This window comes from Eumetopias jubatus, unplaced genomic scaffold (assembly GCF_037043125.1).
Source record: "Eumetopias jubatus isolate StellerSeaLion01/CBP00866 unplaced genomic scaffold, mEumJub1_p1.0 scaffold_6, whole genome shotgun sequence".
In the NCBI taxonomy this organism is placed as follows: Eukaryota; Metazoa; Chordata; class Mammalia; order Carnivora; family Otariidae; genus Eumetopias; species Eumetopias jubatus.
The window spans coordinates 32,122,846-32,142,811 of record NW_028274812.1 but is presented as its reverse complement, the minus strand read 5'-3'; the positions used below and the strand labels follow the sequence as shown (position 1 = coordinate 32,142,811).

Here is a 19,966-nt window from a genome sequence, read left to right as displayed (position 1 = left end):
AATTCTGTGATTTCACTTATAGTAATTTATTGTAAGGAAATACTTATAATCACAACAATGTTTATCATATTGGAAAACAAGAGATGGCTATGTATCCAACAATAAGTCTGGGTGAGCAAATTGTACAGTACAATTATGTACAATGCATTACCGTGCTTCCCTGTGTCCTTCTGTTTGCCACTCATCATGGGCCTCCCTAGCCATTAAGATGAAGTTCAAAGCTCTTAATAGGTTTGCCTCTGTGGACTGCATCTCTCTTATCACTACCAGGACTCTCTTGATCCTGCTGAGACTCCTTCAGAGAAAGTGATCATCCAAGATACGCTCAACCTTATCCAGCTTTGGTGAATATTGGTGTCATCACATATGTTTTTCCCACCCTTCCTGCATGAAGGATCAAAGCAGGGACCATCAGACATGGAGACTCTGTCCTCCTTTGGGTCTCAGGCAATCCTGCTAGCCTAAGAAACAGGTCATGCAATGTGACCAAGGGTAGAGTAAAAAGCCTGGGCTCGGGGTGCCTGGGTGGCTCAGTCATTAAGCGTCTGCCTTCGGCTCAGGTCATGATCCCAGGGTCCCGGGATCAAGCTCCCCATTGGGCTCCCTGCTCAGCGGGAAGCCTGCTTCTCCCTCTCCCTCTCCCCGTCTTGTGTTCCCTCTCTCGCCATGTCTCTCTCTGTCAAATAAATAAATAAAATTAAAAAAAAAAAAAAAGCCTGGGCTCTTCAGGAAGTTCTGCTCATTGTAAGAGCAAACTAACTTAAAAATATAATCCAAATCCTACCAAATTTTCAACAGATAACCTATCTTAATTTCAAATAAAGAGGTCAATGCCTCAAAATTACACATTCAGGAGAATTCCTAAGAGAAGAATGTCAGCTTCATTCTTAGTACATCAACTGGAACCGTAGATTCCCTGAATCCACAAGCTGTGGGTATGTGAATACACAGCTAGCCTGTATATTCAAAAGCTGTGTATCCCTTTCTAGCCTGTATATTCACCTTCCTCACTAAGAACAATGAAAACAAATATATTATTACATAATTTCCAAAGGAAATCACTTTACTTTGACATCTCAAATTCAGACATTCTGAAGTAAAAATAAACATGAAATTTCAAACAGGGAGTGTTTTGGGTTATCATGTTTCTTACACAAGTATTTGGATGGAAAATCATAAAATTAGATATAGCACTTATGAAATAAAAACAAGTAAAGTTAACTATGAAGTATGCCTCATAAATATTACACAGTTTTAATTAAGGCAATAAATTCTGAGAACCAAGAAGGAAACACTCCAAAATACAATGTTTATTTAAAAGACGATATAGTTTGTGCTGAAGACATTGTTTGCAGGAGAGAAAGGGCTTACAAATGGAATACAAAAATGCAACATTTTCAATCCATTTGACTGGACACATCAGTCCTGGATCTCTTCCTTATTTCAAAGAGTGTACAAGATTCCACACAAACATTTAATTTTATTTAGTTTATTAATATGAGCCAAACAGACTTAGTTAAGAAATGAGGAAAGGACACACAACAAGATTTGGCTGAACTACACAAAGGGAACCTAAAAAGTGACAAGATTTTCCATTGGTGACGATTTTACTAAGGAAAGTTAGTTTATTAACTAATATAAAAATAAATCTACCTTAGCAACTGTGACTTAAATTGAGTCAGGACGCCACACACATGACACCCAACATGGTCAGTGAGGTGCTGCAGGGACCTCCCACCCTCCTAGGCTGGCTTGTACTACCTGGCCTTTGGCCCGGAACCTCATGAAGGACCCCTCACAGCATGGAGTTTGCAGCCAGCTACATTTCCTCCTCAGCCTCCAATCCATTATGCACCATTTTTGTGTTTCCCTTAGCTTCTTTCTTTTAGAGAGTGACAGAACTCAAGAAAAAACTCACCTGGTCAGCGCTGAGCAGGGAAGGAAAAAGAAAATACTTTGAGAGGGGTTTAGGGTAGTTTGGGAATACCAGTAGCCTCAGATAAACAAAGAAGCTAGAATAAGCATCACTGAAAAGCACTGAGGTAAGGGGCCCATCAGTTTTTTTACAGAAAAGGGCAGAGCTGGGTTAACACTGAAGGACAGAGAGGACCATTGTCAAATTGCGGAAGTCACACCCAAAGAACAATAAAGAGGAAGATTAAAGAAAAAAAAACAATTTTAAAGAGGAAGAAACATGGAACAGAGAGTACTTTCTTTTACATTTTTAAGGTGAAAGCATTTTAAGAAAGGAATCTGGAAGCCAAATCACCAATTATTAAAAAGTGAAATAACGGTAATGAGTCTTTAAATACAATGAACCATGGAAGGAAATAAAGACCTCTTTCACTTCCACTTGAGTTTGTGCAAGTTTGTTAAAAAGGTTGTCAGTCCAGTTTTGTTTTATTGGCAATGGATACATGTTATCAGACATATCTGAGCAAAAGAAGAGAACTCAATGGACATCTCTCAGGTAGACAGGGAAGGACGGACGTGGGGAGGCAGGGCGTGTGTGACTGGAAGTTCTCCACAGGCCTCATGCTCACTCTTCATGCCCATAGTGTCTTTAACCTGACACGTTCGGATCACAGGAAACACCGTCCCCAGGCACAGAATGATGAACACAAGTGTGTGCTGTGCAGCATGCTGCCGAGTACCATGAAGCCCACGAGCAGCTCAAGAGAGCGATTTCTGTGCACGGAAGAGGAAGAAGAGGCTCCACACACCAAAGGCTCTGCTTTATACGGTCTTTCCACATGGGGAGGTAACGCTGTCATCCCTTGAATCTGAAACCCAAAGAGTAGACAATGCCAATGATTGAAGAGAAGGTCTTGCTCAGCTCCCCCACTTGGGCAGGGTGAAAGGGGTCGGTGGGAAGGGGTGGCTGCCCAAGGAGTCAACCGTCAGGGGAATCGGAGCCTTAGGGACTTGGAGGGAGGTGAGGAAGAGAGCCACAGGGGCCTTTGGGAAGAAGAGATATAAACTCAGCTCTGTTGCTTTTTGAAGCTCTCATCTCATCTTATTCCTGCTTCATTGTGACCTTAGTTGGACAGTCAATCTTCCCCCTTCATAGGGAGTGGAATCAGGAGTTTTCAGTCAATGCAAGCAGTTATTGAACAAATAAATTATAGACATATCAAAAGACAACTGAAACATTGGATTTATGGATATTTGTCTGTTCCTTAGATTTTACCTGTTGGGGATTAGGTAAAATGTGACATCTGGTTTCTCCCAAGATGAAAACAAAGTAGGGCTTACCGACCACTCTGCATTGTCTGTCTTGGAGCATCTCACGTTCACGGGCAAGCTAAGGACTAGCTTGTTGAAGGAAAGACCTTCCTTCTTAGCCCATTTAAACTTATTCATTGCGTCCATGAAAGAAAGGTTTTTATACTGCTTGGGGCTTTTGATAATGAAGGGCCAGGTCCTGAATTTAAAATAACCACAATTAGTCATATTCAGAACAAAAGCATTACATGTCTCCATTACTTTTCAACATTCTAAAATAGACCTCAGACTTGTCCACTGTTACACACATAGAAAATCTAATGCAAAGGATTGATTGACTCATTAGCAATTGCCAGAAGAAATACGCATACCAAGTAAGGAGTCTTTTGAAAAAAATGAAATTCCTTATTTTAGTAGCAGATAGGTACTACTCTGGATAAATGATTTTGACTCAGAAAGCTTCCCCCAGCTTCACAATTCCTCACTTATTTGTTTTGTTTCTCCTTAACAATATAGCTGGTATGCATTCTGGTCTGCAGAATTTAACGCTAATGGAGTAATAAAGAAATGTATTACTGTAAGACACAGAAATTTCAGTTCCATAGAGTTGAAAAGCCTGACCCCTGCTGGCTGCCCTGTTTTGACTTGCCTAAGTGATAATAAATTTAAAAAATCTGGACCTGAACCAGTATTTTTCAAATTTTACTGAGAAAAAAAATACTCCGCAGAAGATATATTCTTGCTTCTACTTGCTGCTCTAAAAAAAACAAAAACACATTCATGTCCAAAAAAGAAGAAAGAAAGAAGAAATCACAGAAGAATGATACAATCAGCTTGAAAAGATATTTCTCGAGTGATGTTTTTCATTAAATGTAAGTTTTATACTATTGATTCCTGAAAAAAGGAAAAGTGTAAGTGTTGGCAGACCACAAAGATTTACATGAACTAATCTATGGGCCTTCCCATAGATTCCTCAATGAGTGGGGAGCCAAATGCAGGGCTCAACCCCACGACCCTAGGATCATGACCTGAGCCAAAACCAAGAGTCTGACGTTCAACCAACGGAGCCATCCAGGCGCCCCTACAATTTCTTCATTTATCTATGCCTTTAATTACTCTCATACACACAAGCTACTCAGGCACATTGAATTATTAGCTTTTTAATTAAATTAACCATCTTTTATTGATCTTTTAGAGTTATGAACATAAATTTTTAATGTCTAAAATAAAATTATTGCCCCCTTACTCTAATAAGTGAAAGAGAGAGAATCTGAAGCCGACTCTACAATGAGCGCAGAGCCTGCTGGGGCCTCACCCCACCGTGAGATCATGACCTGAGCCAAAACCAAGAGTCTGTGGCTCAACAGACTGAACCACCCAGGCACCCCTACAATGTCCTTTTAAATATGTGGAAAGCTACAGGTAGGTTTTATTAAAAGTTTCAAAATCAAATGTTAAAAATAAGATTTGCTTTTCAAAGAGATAAGGTGTCCATCTTTTTAAAAAAGAAAATCAATTTCATAACCAGTAAGAAATGTTGGAAGGAAATCATCAGCCTTTAGCCCCTGAAACACCACAAGGTGGCACTGGAATCCGTACTAAAGCGTTAAGGGGGACTAAATCGGTTCCGTTTTCCCCAGCCTTGCTGATGAGTGAGTAGTGCATTGCTGTACATAGATGAAATCTTTAAAAAGTTTTGCTGCCATAATAAATCAGTAAACCAGTATTTTTTTTTGAGACTTCACAGCATAAATTAACAAGTGGTATAAACACACTTGTTAATTTACTATAAGTGTATGGAAAAGGATGTAGAAAAAGTTCACATGTTCGGAGACCTCATGACCCGGGGCTAGTGACCTGGGCACGTGGTCCTGAGCCTCTCTGAGATGGCAGCTGGACTCATATTTATTGTCTCCTCTCCATTCCTTCTGACTTTGTTCAGGCCTCTATCTATAATGACATCACACCAACAAACCTCCTACCCCTTCCAGCCTATCCTATACCACACTTCCGGATCACTCCTGGAGAACAGGGAATGGACAGACGGAAGGAGGAGAAATCCTGAAAAAGTAAATATTTATCCTGAGTATTTTTCCTTAAAACACTCAGCTTTAAACCAGAAACAGGTTACCTTGAAGTAGCAAGTTCTGCTTTCATGGGGACTGGGAGTTGGTTAGGAATATTGCGAATGGTTTAGAAATTAAAACAGTCTCATTTCTGTACATCTGAGCAGTGTGTAAATGTCTACCCAGATGCATATATAAATAAGAGGGTATTATTTACGAATCACTGTAGTTGATAAAAACAAATTACATTATGACTTAATATTGGTGAGCAATTTTCCTTTGTAAATTTAATTGACAAGTTGATTTAAAAAATATATATATAAATGAACTTAGACTACCCAAAATAATTTTGGAAAAGAAACAAATGACAAAGTTTTGGGACTTACATGGTCTTATTTCAAGACTTATTATAAAACTATGATAACAGAGTGTGATATTAGAGTAAAGCTAAACATGAACATCAGTGAAACAGAATTCAGAGTCCAGAAATAGTCAGTATATGATCCAATGATTTTCAACAAACATTCCAGGGTAATTCAATGGGAAAAAGGTAAGGTTTTTTTTTTTTTTCATCAAATGGTTCTTGAATAACTTGATATCCATATGAAAAACTATGAACGTCAGTATTTACCTCATAACACACATAAAAATTTACTCACCATGGATCATCAATCTAAATATAAAACCTAAAAACTGTAAACTTTTTAGGGGGGAAAAACAGGAAAAAACTGTTAAAACCTTGGGTAAGCAAAGACTTCCTACACAGCATATCCAAAGCACAAAATAAATAAAAAATGATAAAATGGGCATCAAAAAAATACCATTAAAAAATGAAAATGAAAATCTCCACAGACTAGGAGAAATTAGTGGTAAAAATATATCTGACAAAAAGCTTATATCTTACGTATAAAGAACTCTAAAAATATAAAGAACTCTTACAACTCAATAATAAAAAAACAAGTAACCCAACGTAACAATGGACAAAAATTTGAACAATTAAAAAGGAACATATATAAATGACCAATAAGCATGTGAAAAGAGGATCAACATTGTTAGTCATAAGAGAAATGGAAAATAAAATCACAATAAGATACCACTACATACACTTAAAATAAATAAAATTTAGGAGTTCTTATACATTACTGGTAAGCATGTAAAAAGAAACTTCATTTTGGAGAGTATTTTGAGAGTCTTATGAGTTAAACAAATCCAGTGATTCCAGAACTCGTGCTAGTCCAGAAAATGGAAAACACGTCTATACAGAGACTAATATAATACTGTTCATAGCAGCTTTCTTCATAATAGCCAGAGACTGGACACAATCCAAATGTCTTTCAACTGGTGAATCAGTTGATGAATTGTGGTGTATCCGCACAAGGGAATACTACTCAGCCATAAAAAGGAGTGGACTGCTGGTACCCACATAGATGAATCTCAAAAACATCCTGAATCGAAGAAGCCAGGCACAAGAGAGTACATACTGTAGGATCCCATTTTTATAAAACCTAGAAAAGATCGAACTAATGTAGTGCTAGAAAGCAGATTTGCAGTTTCCTGGAGCTTTGTGTGGGAGGTGGGACTGTCTCCACATAGCAGGAGAGAACTTATGGGGGTGATGAAAATGTTCTATATCTTGTCTGTGATGGGGTGCATTTTGTCATAGGTAAGTTCTACCTCAAGCAATGTGACTTTAAAATAAAATTGCAAAACAGAAATAAAAACATACCAACAAGCCAATGAGAAAAAAGACAACATCATGTCATACACAATCTAACTGTTAAAGAAGAAAGCCAGGAAATCTGACCTAACAAGGTATAACTCTGAATCCTTTTGACACTCCAAGAATAGAGGAACATTGGGAAGCCCACAGTAAAGTTGTCTCCCTCATAGAAAAGAAGCTTCTGGGCCACAGCAGATTTGACCGCATGATGTAAGGCCTCAGACATTCCTCTATGGAAAGGGATTCAGCCCCAGCCAGTTAGAAAACTTCTGCGGGGGGCCCTCTGGCTGCCTTGGTCCGTGGAGCATGTGACTCTTGATCTCTGGGTTGTGAGATTGAGCCACACGTTGGGTGGAGAGACTACTTAAAAATAAAACCTTTAAAGGGGAGCCTGGGTGGCACAGTCGGTTGAGTGTCTGACCCTTGGTTTCAGCTCAAGTCATGATCTTAGGGTAGTGAAATCGAGCCCCGCATCAGGCTCTGTGCTCAGTGCAGAGTCTGCTTAAGACTCTCTCTCCCTCTCCCACTGCCGCTCCCCCACCCTCTCTCTCTCTCTCAAATAAATAAATCCTTAAAAAAAAAATCTTATTAAAAAAAATAAAACTTCCTCGGTTGATTTTCTTAAGAACGTCTGAGGAAGGAATAACCCATCCACTGTAATCCAGGGTCTACAGTCCCACCTCTATACCTCTATCCCCACAGCCCTTTACCCTCAAAATACGGTAAAGTGTGTACATAAAATATGTCAGCCAAACCTCAAACTGCACTGTGCAGAGACAGAGGGCTACTGTCACATTTGCTTAGAAGGTAGACAAGAATTCACCCACATTTTATCAGAGCAAAGAGACGTTTTAGATAGAATTAGCTCAGCATAAGCAAGAAATGACATAACAAGCCTGAAAACATTGGGAAAGAAGAAATTATATCACATTTCATGAAAAGAGACAGAAAAAGCTGACTCTAGAAGAAAATATAAACCAATTATACCAGAGAGAATTCCCACAAGTGTTTCATGTGCTAAGTTTATTTAATAAGAGCATGAATTTAATTAAACAAGAGCTCACATACAGGAATTTAAAACAACAGAATGAGATGAAAAGGGATGCAGCAGAGCAATGGAAATAAATTTATGATAAAACAAATTTAGCACCAAATAAATTAGAAAAAGCAAGAAGCAGAAGAACCCTTCCAAAAAATTGTAAGAAAAAGCACTTGTGAAAAATTCCAAATAGATTAGAAAACACTTTGTAGATATAATATAAGAAAAAAATTTTCCCTATAATAGTAAGTGCTAATCATAATCACAAACAAGACTAAATCCTACCATTTTATATTTTTGCATCATAATAAAATGAATAAATGAATATATGTAATGAAAGAACACATTGTGTTTCAGGAAAATTTAACGCAGATGTTCAACACTGAAATACGTTCAGTTTAACTCACGAATTCTACAGGTAGATGAGGAATATTACCATTCATCCAAAGAGAGCTCCCAAGGGGAAAAAAATGGTATGGCCCCAAAATGTTATATCCAGCCAAATGCTGTCCAGATATAAATGCAGAAATTCACACACACACAAAAACCAAAACAAGAGCAACAACAAAACAAAATGGAGGACATAAAGCACTTGGAAACCCTTCTTGATGAACCAACTTGGAAATAACATTCTGATGACTCAAATCAAAGAGCTTGGAAATGTAGCTATCCTATAAGATTACGGATTACCACTGAATCTATTAAACTCTAAAAGTTGCATTAAATATTGTGGGAATTTGGTTTGAGAAATAAGTGGGAAAATTTAAAATCTTGAAAATACAACAATTATAATCTAAGTAATAAATATTTGGAGGTATGGAAAAGGGACGTGGGGGAAAATGTGAAAGTATGAATGTCCTCATCTTTTATGATCTGAAGTCGAAACATGTAGTGAAACAAGGGTGTGCAACATTTTAATGTCTTTTATAATCTATGTTCTCAACATTTGAGACCCTTTTATGAAATATTACCTCTCGTGGCTAAAAACAATAACAGCAACCACGTTTATCTGAAGTTCAACAACTGTTCAGTTTTAGCTTTGTGTTTTATATAAATATTGTAAAGATTTATTTATTTATTTGACAGAGAGAGAGAGAGAGATAGCCCAAGCAGGAAGGGCAGGAGAGAGAGAAGCAGGCTCCCCGTAGAGCACGGAGCCCGATGCCGGACTCGATCCCAGGACCCTGGAATCATGACCTGAGCAGAAGCCAGATGCTTAAGCAACTGAGCCACCCAGGCGCCCCGTGTTTTTATATAAATTAAACAAAATTAAGATTTAATGTGTTATTTGAAACAGTGCACAAATTATCATCTTTACAACAGCAATCCATTCATCTTTATGGCAACACCCCACAGAAAGACGTCTGTAATAACATTCAATTAATGTTAGCATTGTTTATTTTGAACAAAATTTGAGGTGATTGCTTGTGCCTTCTTTTTGAATCCTTTTTCTCTGCATTCCTTAAAGCCCTTATAACAAGCATGGGGGATTTTTACACATTATAAACATGAAGTGATTTTTCTTACAAAGAAAAATATACACACATGCCCTGATTCTTCTTTAGAAATTGAACAAATTACATCAAACGTCCCATGACATAAGCCTCACTGGAACTACGTAGACAGGGTCGATGTGTGGTGCAGCAGAGAACACAGAATTTATCTAAATGCATAATCTAGTCTGTTTTCTGATCTTTATGAGTCCTTTTGTTTTTCCATAAGCCCTGCTAGATCTGTAGGAGGCAGAGGGAAATCGCAACCCCTCAAACAGACAGATCCTGAGACAGGATGTAGTTGTCTTTACATTTCTACCAGCTCCCCTCTAATCCTAGGATTGTTACAGAAGGTTTCGGTTGGTTAAGCGACTGCCTTGGGCTCAGGTCATGATCCCGGAGCCCCGGGATCGAGTCCCGCATCGGGCTCCCTGCTCGGCAGGGAGTCTGCTTCTCCCTCTGACCCTTCCCCCTCTCGTGTGCTCTCTCTCTCATTCTTTCTCTCAAATAAATAAATAAAATTTTTAAAAAATTAAATAAAATAAAATAAGACAATGAACCCAACTAATCATTACGTTAAAGGCATGGGATAGGAGAGTAGGGGTTATATACTATAGGATATTCTTCTTGAGTATGGTATCCTGAAACTAAATTCGCAATATTCTCTTCAGTAAAACAGAAAAAAAAAGTGATCCAAGCCATTTCTCTTTCTGATCTTTTAGCCAGTACCTTGTTGGTCTGGCTTTCAATAACACTGATGTCAGCGGGATGAACTCTCTTGAAAATCTGATTTAAAGCCTAAACATGAATTTACAACAGAGGCTCCTTCTCACTTGTATTTTTGAAGAATAAATAAATTGAACCATGTAGTTAAGTGGTTTTATGTGCACAATGACATCTCAAAACTGGCCTAGTTCTGGGAAGCAATTCTCCCTGTCTTCATAAGTAATGAAAAACCCAACTTCAATATTTCCTGGGAGAGACCAAAGGTGTGGACTCTAACACAGCTCACTGGAACTTGGGAGTGGAATGTTTTCAGAGAATTGACACAGGTTGAACACAAAAGAAAATAACTAGGTTGTAGAATACATTTTGAATCATCACCTTATAAAACAAACAGCTTTGAATGTCCACTTGCTTTCAACATGCTCTCAGATTAATTCTTGAATAGGGAAATTTTCTAGTCAATATGTAAAAAAAAAATATTCTAAAGGGAATAAAAAGGCTACTAAGTCTTAGTTAGGAACAATATTGATGTTTTAAAAACAGGACTATAGGAGCGCCTGGGTGGCTCAGTCGGTTAAGCATCTGCCTTCGGCTCAGGTCCTGATCCCAGGGTCCTGGGATCGAGTCCCACATGGGGCTCCCCGCTCAGCGGGAAGCTGTTTCTCCCTCTTCCTCTGCTGCTCCCTCTGCTCCTGCTCTCTCTCTCTCAAATAAATAAATGAAATCTTTGGAAAAAAAATAAAAACAAGACTAAATCCTAGTGTTTTTAGAATGACATCGTATATACTATTTTGATATTCATTACCATTTTATATTTTTGCATATGTAATTATTCATTTTGAATAAAAAGGCAGATATCTATCTCCCTCTGTACATCAGAGACACAACAAACACTAGGTCCTCCATTGATTATGCACTATCTGACATGGAATAATCTCTGAATCCCTCAGTTTCTATTTCCTCTTCTACAAAATTGGGATTGCAAGTCCTACTCTACCTATTGGAATCGTGTGAAAACAAATTAATTGAAATTATACATATGGAAATACTTTATGAACTACAAATGAATTTACATAAGCATTTTGTTATTTGTATTTTAGTAGATACAGACTTCTGTTCTGGTGTTACTGGGTTGTCTGCATAGGAACTCACTAGAACATATTTACAGATAGTATAATTTAAAAAGAAGAGCACCCTTAGTTCATCATTTACAATCTCTATAATATTTTGGAATAAAAAGTAGATCATAATCACATGCCACTTCACTGAATGCATTTGACCACATTTTCATGACATGTTTTTTAATCCTCTCCTTAAATATATCCCCTCAAAAATCTACGTGTACCTTTCACCTAATTATATCAGTCTCTTTCATTAGAAAATTCTTCCTTATATTAAAAAAAATCTATGCCCCAAAATTTCCACCAGCCACCCTAATTCTTCCTTGTGGTATTGCTAAGAATGAATAAAATCCTTTTATCTATGTCGACCTTAATATATCCAAAACACAACTTTCCATTTCTGTTTCAAATATGTTTTCCTACAGCACTCACACATCACCATTTTCTCTTTCCTCTTCTTTTTCCCTCATCACCTCCCTGAGATGGCATCAACCAGTGGGTCCAGCCTGTGCTACCATGAGAAGGTAACCTGCTTGTAACTGTTTCTCATCAGCTCGACTGCCACGCCCTTGGTCCCAGACGCATTCATCTCACAACTCAACACAACTCAACATCGCAATCACAACAGTCTCTTGGTTGGTGTTTTTTTTTTTTTTTTTTTCCAATCTGGTGCTCCTAGAGTCTTTTCTCAATTCAGTGGCCAAACCAACTTTGTTTCTATCCTACAATGGCTTCTCTTTGCACTTAAAACCTAATGTCCTTATGCCGCCTATAACGTCCTACGTGATTTATGTCACTTATAACATCCCTCTTGCTGTCAGACCTCCTCACTTACCCTCTACTATATTTCACCCTATTCCAGCCAAACTCGCCTTCTTGCTGTTCTTTGAACACACTACGTTCAAACCCACCCTCATGTCATTACATTGGCTCTCTCTCTGCAAAGAGTACACTTTATATCTTTCCATGGCTAGCTCCTCATCACTTAGTCTCTGCTCAAACATCACCTCCTGCCATGGGCTGAATGTTTATGTCTCCCCCAAAATTCATATGTTGAAATCTTAACACTCAAGGTGATGGTATTATGAGCTGGGGTCTTATCCCCTCATGCGATTAGTGCCCTCATAAAAGCAGCTTGAGAAAGCTCCCTCCTATCCTCTGCCATGTGAGGTTTCGGTTAGAAGACTATGAGAAAGTGAGTCCTCACCAGACACTGAATCCACTGGCGCCTTGATCTGGGACTTCTCAGCCTCCAGACTGTGAGCAATAAATTTCTGCTGTTTATAAGTTACTCTGTCTATGGTACTATGTTACAGCAGCCTGGACAGACTAAGAGACCTTCCCAGGGAGGCATTTACCACCCTACTGACAACAGCTACATACTTTCTTCACTGTCTTATTTTCATAATATTTACTAGTATCTGAAATTTTATTTTTATATTGTTTCTTACCCCTCCCCCACTCTAGAATATAATCCCAAGAGGGCAGAAATAATATATATCTTGTTTATTATCTTATCTTGAGTAGTTTCTATGATGTTCAATTGTGCAGAGCGAGTGAACACAGTAGTCCTGAGAATTCCATCCTTAGAAATGCCTCTTTGGAAGGCTGGACTTTGGCGGGCATCAGTGAACCTAAGTAGTAAACAATTTCCTATACTGATATAAAACTCTCTAAATGAAGAGTGACTCACTGTGCCTCGACTATTTGTACAAACAATGCAATTTGTATTGACCATCTGCTTTCCTTCTAGGAGTCTAGATTTTAGTACTTACTAGGCAGAAGACACCTATGTAACCAGCCCTCAGTAAAAACTCTGGATGCTGAGTCTCTAATGAGTATCTCTCATTGACAACACTTCATGCATGTTGTCATACTTCGATGCTAGTAGAATTAAGTACATTCTATGTGATTCCACAGGAGAGGCCTCTTGGACAGTTGTACTGGGTTATCTCTGGACTTGGCCCATGTGCCTTTCCCTTTGGTTATTTTTGCTTTGTATTCTTTCTCTGTAATAAATATTAGCCATGGATACAATAATAGGCTGAATCCTTTAGGTCCTCTTAGAAAAATCACTGAACCTGGTGGGAGTCTTGGGGACCCTGGACATACCAACCAAGAAGCTCACCTTGTCACCCCAGCTAAAAATAAGTAAACAGAACAAGACTTAAAGGAATTCCATAATGTGGTGATAAATCCAAAAGGAAAATGAATCCCATCCTTCTCTGAAGTATACTACCCCACTATGAAATCCATTTACTACTTACGTGACTGGCCTATAGATCTCCTTAACCCCAATGAACTGAAGTTGTTCCATAATGTCTGGAATACTTGCACATCGAGTAAGATTAATTCTTGGGTAATAAAGAAGATATGAGAGACACATTTCATTCCTGGTGCTTAATCCTCCCTGAAAATGGAGATATTTTATTTAGAAAAGTTTATGTTCCACCATCTCTGACACTTAGAGCACACAAGCCTCCAATACTGAAAAGTAATAAATCTGAAAGCTGAGTAATAATAATCTGAGTGAGAATTTGGTTTTTAAAGAGGTAGAGACACATTAAAAAATTAATAGAATGATTTCCATCCCTTAAAAGTTGCCTTTCTTAAACAACCTAATAATCTCTCTCATGTTCTGTTCCTGTGATGTAAACTACTCACCACAGTGAACATTTGAGAGGATTATGGGGATGTTTGGTTAACATGATACCAATCAGTCGGGTTGATGGACTCTTTGCCTGAATGCACTGAATTTTCTGTAATCACGGTGTCACGTATAAACATCAGAAGACACATACCACAGAGAAGACAGAGTTCACATTTTAAATCAAGGTAGTAAATTAGCTACTGAAAGTAAAAAGATCAAAGCTCCTCAGGAGAACAGAATCTAGAACTGTTACAACATATTTTCTACAGTGTTGAATTTTCAACACTGATCTGCACTCGGAAAATAAAAAAGTTACCGGCAGAAGCGGATTGTGAGAAGATATTTCATCATAAGTGATGGAAATAACAAAAAGATATTGGGATTACATATTTAAGGGCTGCAGGGAAAAATAAATCAACCAAGAATTCTGTATCCAGCCAATCATCTGTTCTTCAAAAAGTGAAGGTGAAAAACTTGGCAGTATTGTTCATAGTTTTAAATTAATGCAGTGGGTAAAATGCAATGATTTTACAAATTGCAGAACACAATGTTTTGCACTTGATGAGCAAAGCAGGATTGGGCAAAGGGAGAAGCTGATTTACAAATGAGGTTACAAGTGATGCCTCAGTAAAAATCATATTTAATTTATCCTTCAGCTGGGATGGCTGTTTGGAGTGGTACTAAATTGTAGGAAGGGAGCCAGGCATTTGTATCTTCCCATGAACCAGTCATTGGCTGCTGGCTGCCCCACTGCAGGGAGCATAACTTCAAGTGGGGCATTCCCTGACACCAAGGGCAATGCCCAGTGAATGACACGGTTTTGAGTTATCATCTGGTATTTTCAGTGGCTAGGTTTTAGATGTGCTGGCCCTGAAGACAGACAGTATCCAGTCAGACCACCAAAATATCCCCTAAAATAATAAGGTATGATGTCTGAGGTAAAATATTTCATGCAAACAAAATCATATATAAGGCATGAGACAAATAAAGCCAACACCAATGGACTAACTGTACTCTGTGCTCATTTTTAATACTCCTCTTCCCCATCCTAATTGAAGATGAAGATTATCTTACTGTTTATCATCCTATTGCTTTTCAAACCCTTTACACTCCATTTATTGACGTATGTATGCATCCCTAAATGACATTTTCATTTTGTATGTTCTACTTTAGATACATGACATCATACTGCCTATGGTCGGCTGCAAACTTGCCATTTCTGTTCTTCCGATACATTCGTGTTAACATACGTAGCTTTCATTCATTAATTTTCACAGATATATACTATAAATATATTCTACGGACATATTATATTATATTTATTTGTTCTCTTTTTGATAAATAGTTGAGCTGTTTCCAGCTTTGTGTTCCTGTGTTGTTACATGCTACCATGAATATTTTACATATTTTCTCCTAGAACACTTCCTGCAAAAGGAACCTTAAGGTGAAATCCACACAGGAATGGAACTGGGTAGAGCATCTATGAGTCTCCAACTTTACCAGATGATGTCATGCTTTTCCCCAAAGGGGTTTTATAAATTTACATTTAGCTGTGTGTGAGGACTCCAGTCTTAGCACATTGGAATTGCAATTTTAAATATTGCCAAACTGATGGGTAGAAAATATCTCCTTCTGGTTTAAATTTGCATGATCCTGATTTCAAATGAAATTTAATTTCATCCTTTCATATGTTTATTATCTATTTGGGCTTTTATTTCCGTGAAACGTTTGTGTCTATTGCTCTTTTTCTATGGTCTATTTGTTTTACATTACTGATTTATGAAATTTCTTTTATATGCTGGATACTAATGCTTTATGAATCTATGTGTTGCATTTTTTTTTTTTTCAGTTTAAAACTTGTCTTTTCACTTACTTAATAGTGCTTTTTGGTAACCAAAAGATTTCAGGTAGTCAAATTCATCAATCTTTTATAGTTCGTGCTTTTTATGTTTTAAGTTCTTATTACCCCCAACATCATAAAAATATATTCACATGTTTTTCTCCCAACTGCTTTAAGATTTTCCTTTTCACATTTAAATACTTAATCTACGTGTGACTTGCTTGTGTATTGTATACCTAGTTGTGCTAGTATTCTTTAATGGAAAGTCCATTCTTTCCCACTTAAATGGTTACTGTGTCTGTTCTAAACCAAGTTTTATAGGGTGTTTGTAGGTCAGTCTCTAAGATTCCTATTATGTACCACTATTCTAACTCTGGACCCAAATATACTATCAATCATCATAGCTTTAAAATAAGCCTTCATATCCAGTAGCTTGTCTCCATCTTTTACTTTCTAGTAGTGTCTTGCCTGTTATTAACCCTTTGCTCTTCTATGTAGATTTCAGAATCTATTTGCTCCATATAAAACCTAAAACTGTAAAATTTTTAGAAATACGAAAAAATAAGAGAAAATCTTCACAGCTATGGCTAGGCAAAGATGTCTTAGTTAGGATACCAGAACCTCAAATCATAAAATCTCTCTGAATTTTTTTTTACTGAAATTATATCAAATTTATAGGCCAACTTGAATAGAAGGATTATCTTTATTTTATGGAACCTTTCTATCCATGAACACAGCATCTCTTCATTTCTTTAGGTGTACTGTAAAGTTTTGCAAATAAAGATTTGTAAGTTTTTCCCCATGGAGATCAAGCACATCTAATGTTAGATTTTATTTCTATAGAACTTAGAGTTTTAAAATGCATTTTCTTGAGATAGTTTCTTAACTATTCTTAGTTTGTAAAATGTATTTATACTATTTAGTATTTATGCTAAAATAGTTTTAGATATCAATTTTGAGGAGGTTTTTGATGTAGAAAATTATAATATCTGTGAATAATGTGTTTTGCTTCTTTGCTTCTTCCTTTGTGATCCATATGTCTCATTTTTTTTCCTTTTCCAGTACAATGTTGAATGGAAATGATGATAATAAATATTTTTGTCTTCCTTCTGATATTAAAGCACTACTTCTAATATCCAAGTAGTTTGATATTTGCTACAGATTTTTCATAGTTAAACTTCATCTGGCTAAGACAATTCTCTCCTATTCCTAGTTTATAAAATGCTCTTTTTTTTATTACTCACTTAAATCTTATGAAGACTTTTTTCTTCCCCTATTGACCTGATCACATGTCTTTTTCCTTCAATCTCTAATGTAGAATGGTATTAATGTATTTTCTATTTTAAACCAATTTACATTCCTTAGCTAAGCCCAAATTGGTCCTAACATTACATTTTTCCCTAACATTACATTTATATATAATGCTGAATTTATCCATCAAAGAAATTTCCATCAGGTGCATGTTGTTGACCTCTTTCATAGTGTCATTACCAAGTTTTAGTATTAAGATTATGCTAACTTCATAAAATGAGTTGGTGGGAGGTATTCCCTGGGAGAAACTATGTAAAGCATGAATGGTCTATTTCTTGAGTGTTTGTCAGGACTCCTCAGTAAATCTGCTGGACCAAATTTCTCTTTGGGTCAGGATGCAATTCATTCTTCCTTTTGAAGTTCTTGATTCATCTAAGTCCGGACTCAAGCAGATGGTCACTTGCGACCACAGGTCTCTAATTAATATGATTTGGTGAGAAAAAACTAGATGACTAGAATAGCTTTTCATGAAAGGGTTAATAAATTATACTGCAAATTTGCTGTAGAATCATTAGTTAATCTGATAAAATGCTAACATAGTTCTGATTTCACTTTTATGGTGTTTCTTGCTCAAGATGTTCAAGAATTTTGCCTCCAAAATAGGAATGCTTTTTGCTTTTTCTCCTCTAAAATCAAAGTTTATTCCTCCTTCTCCACAAATGAATTTTAATAATCATAAAAATTTTCTTACCCAAGTCATCCGGGATCTATCTTTTGTGTTGTAACGACACTCAGTAATTAGATTATCTCCCTAGAACATAAAAATGAAAGCTTTCAGTTTGGAGTTTTAGGCTGTTTTATTTATCTAATACATTTGTAGGCCAATAGTTTTATTTGCTATGTGAGTAGATTCATTAAGAAATTTGATCCAGGGGAACCTTGAGCTACTCAATTCTAAGACTGTCAGTATAATAAACAAGCAAACAAGCAAATAAGTCTCTCTCAGGTCAGACTCCACCATGTTCTAGCTGCATGACCTTAGGTAAGGAAAAGAATTATCTGGGCACAATTTATTTATTTATTTAAAAAATAATTATATAAAATAGCTGTTATTTTGCACAGCTTTGTGAACAGATTAAATGACATAACATGCATCTAGTTCTTAGTGCAGATTAAACACTTCATAAATGTTACCCACAGATACTAGTTATTATGATGCTCTCTTTATTTATATTATTTTCTTTAAAGGTCTTTAGTCACATCTTTATTTCCTCACAACAGAATTGTGAAGCAAAGTAATAGTTATTGTTCCAATGTTTTCTAACTTTTGAACAATTCAGCAAACACAGAAAATAATTTTGTTTATGGTTCACCACTCAGGTCAATGGACAGGCTATTCATGGACCAGAGGCAGCTTGTGCTGGGTGCTGGTCCCTAGATTTGCTCTCCTGGCCTACTACTCAGAAGGCCCATGGATCAGGATGTCAACACACTGTCCTTCCACACCGTCCTTCCACAACCCCAGGTACTGTTGCAAGCTGGATAGTTAGTTCTGTCCAAAACTTTTGTCAAATGAAAGAATTATCCTTATCTTCATTTTTACTGAAATCAAACCTCCCAAAACTCTCCTCTGGTATAAAAAAAAAAAAAATCTCTGATTTTTGTATTACCAGAATTGCAACCCAAATGTTTACTAGAAAGTCAAGTAAGAAAAGAGTAATGTTTGGTACTCAGAACCCAAGTTTTTCTTTTCTTTTTAAATCAACAACTTGAGTTGCCCCTGGGAATGGTAAGAAAAGTGAGTTTGATTTTGGGAATCAGATCAAACACATTCCATCTGGGTTCTGCAACACCCACAGTGGGTGGCTTCAAGAATGTGAATTCCATGAGCAATTCACTTTACTGGTAGAAAACCTTGCTAAATCACAGTAGATAGATGCCTTGACTTTTCTAAGATTCAGTGAAAAAGAACAAAACATTCATACTGGTAAGATTGTTTGTTCTTCCCTAAGATACTGAAACTCCTGGAAATTGAAGTCAAAATCGTCATCATAAGCCAGTAATTTCATTTCCTCCCCTTTGCGAAAATGACGGAGCCTGATGCCCCTGCCAGCCAGGTGAGCATGGAGAAGAACAGCAAACACACGGATTCCACTTGGCTTTTCAGCTTCCAGAGCCTACAGGCGGGGCATACAGAGGAAGACACAATTAGCCCAAACAAGCACATGTTCAGACAGTTCACCATAAAAGAGACTTGGAGGGACAACTGAGAAGAAAATCTAAAGCAATTTAAGTGAATGCTTGAGCAGCCAAACATTTTGAATTAGCATTTTTTGTGATTTATTCCTAGCAGTGTTATCTTTGTGAAGTAACATTTGCAGGCAGAAAAGAAAGGGAAATAATGCTTACTGAGGACCTACCAGACCACTTCTAAATGTTATCTTTCTTTTTCCTTCTTTTAGGAGGTAAAGAGTCAATCAAAGCTCTTGGCAAAAAGATTCCAGTATGTTAGTAACCTGTAAATAGAAACTCTTAAAAGGAGAAATGATTCCTACTTTCCAAGATAAGAAAACCAAGTGGAAGAGTGGAATTCCATGAATTGCCCTTGGTCCTACAGCTAGTACATGATGTCATGGCAATTTGAATCATGATCTAAATAACTCAAAGGGCATAATCTTTCCACTTCATCAGTCTGCCATCTGTCTACAATATAATAGCTTATAATTTGTAAAGAATATGATCCATGTTGAAATACATTTATTTAGGAAAAAAGAACTGTATATGGAAGCAGCCATAATTAAATATTTTACATGGTTTTCCTTACTCAATATGCAC

The 19,966-nt window shown here is 37.0% G+C and overlaps 1 protein-coding gene across 1 annotated transcript in view; it reads right to left on the bottom strand.

The window, feature by feature from the left end:
• Window positions 1-1,328: 1,328 nt before the first annotated feature.
• MOXD1 (monooxygenase DBH like 1) overlaps window positions 1,329-19,966 on the bottom strand; it is an 84,749-nt gene continuing 66,111 nt past the window's right edge. The window contains exons 8-12 of the mRNA XM_028125370.2: window positions 19,117-19,308; window positions 17,883-17,942; window positions 13,658-13,800; window positions 3,256-3,424; window positions 1,329-2,783 (exon numbers count right to left, since the gene is read on the bottom strand). Of these exons, the coding sequence (XP_027981171.2) occupies window positions 2,583-2,783; window positions 3,256-3,424; window positions 13,658-13,800; window positions 17,883-17,942; window positions 19,117-19,308 (765 nt within the window). The 3' untranslated portion in view covers window positions 1,329-2,582. The remainder of the gene's footprint in view (window positions 2,784-3,255; window positions 3,425-13,657; window positions 13,801-17,882; window positions 17,943-19,116; window positions 19,309-19,966) is intronic.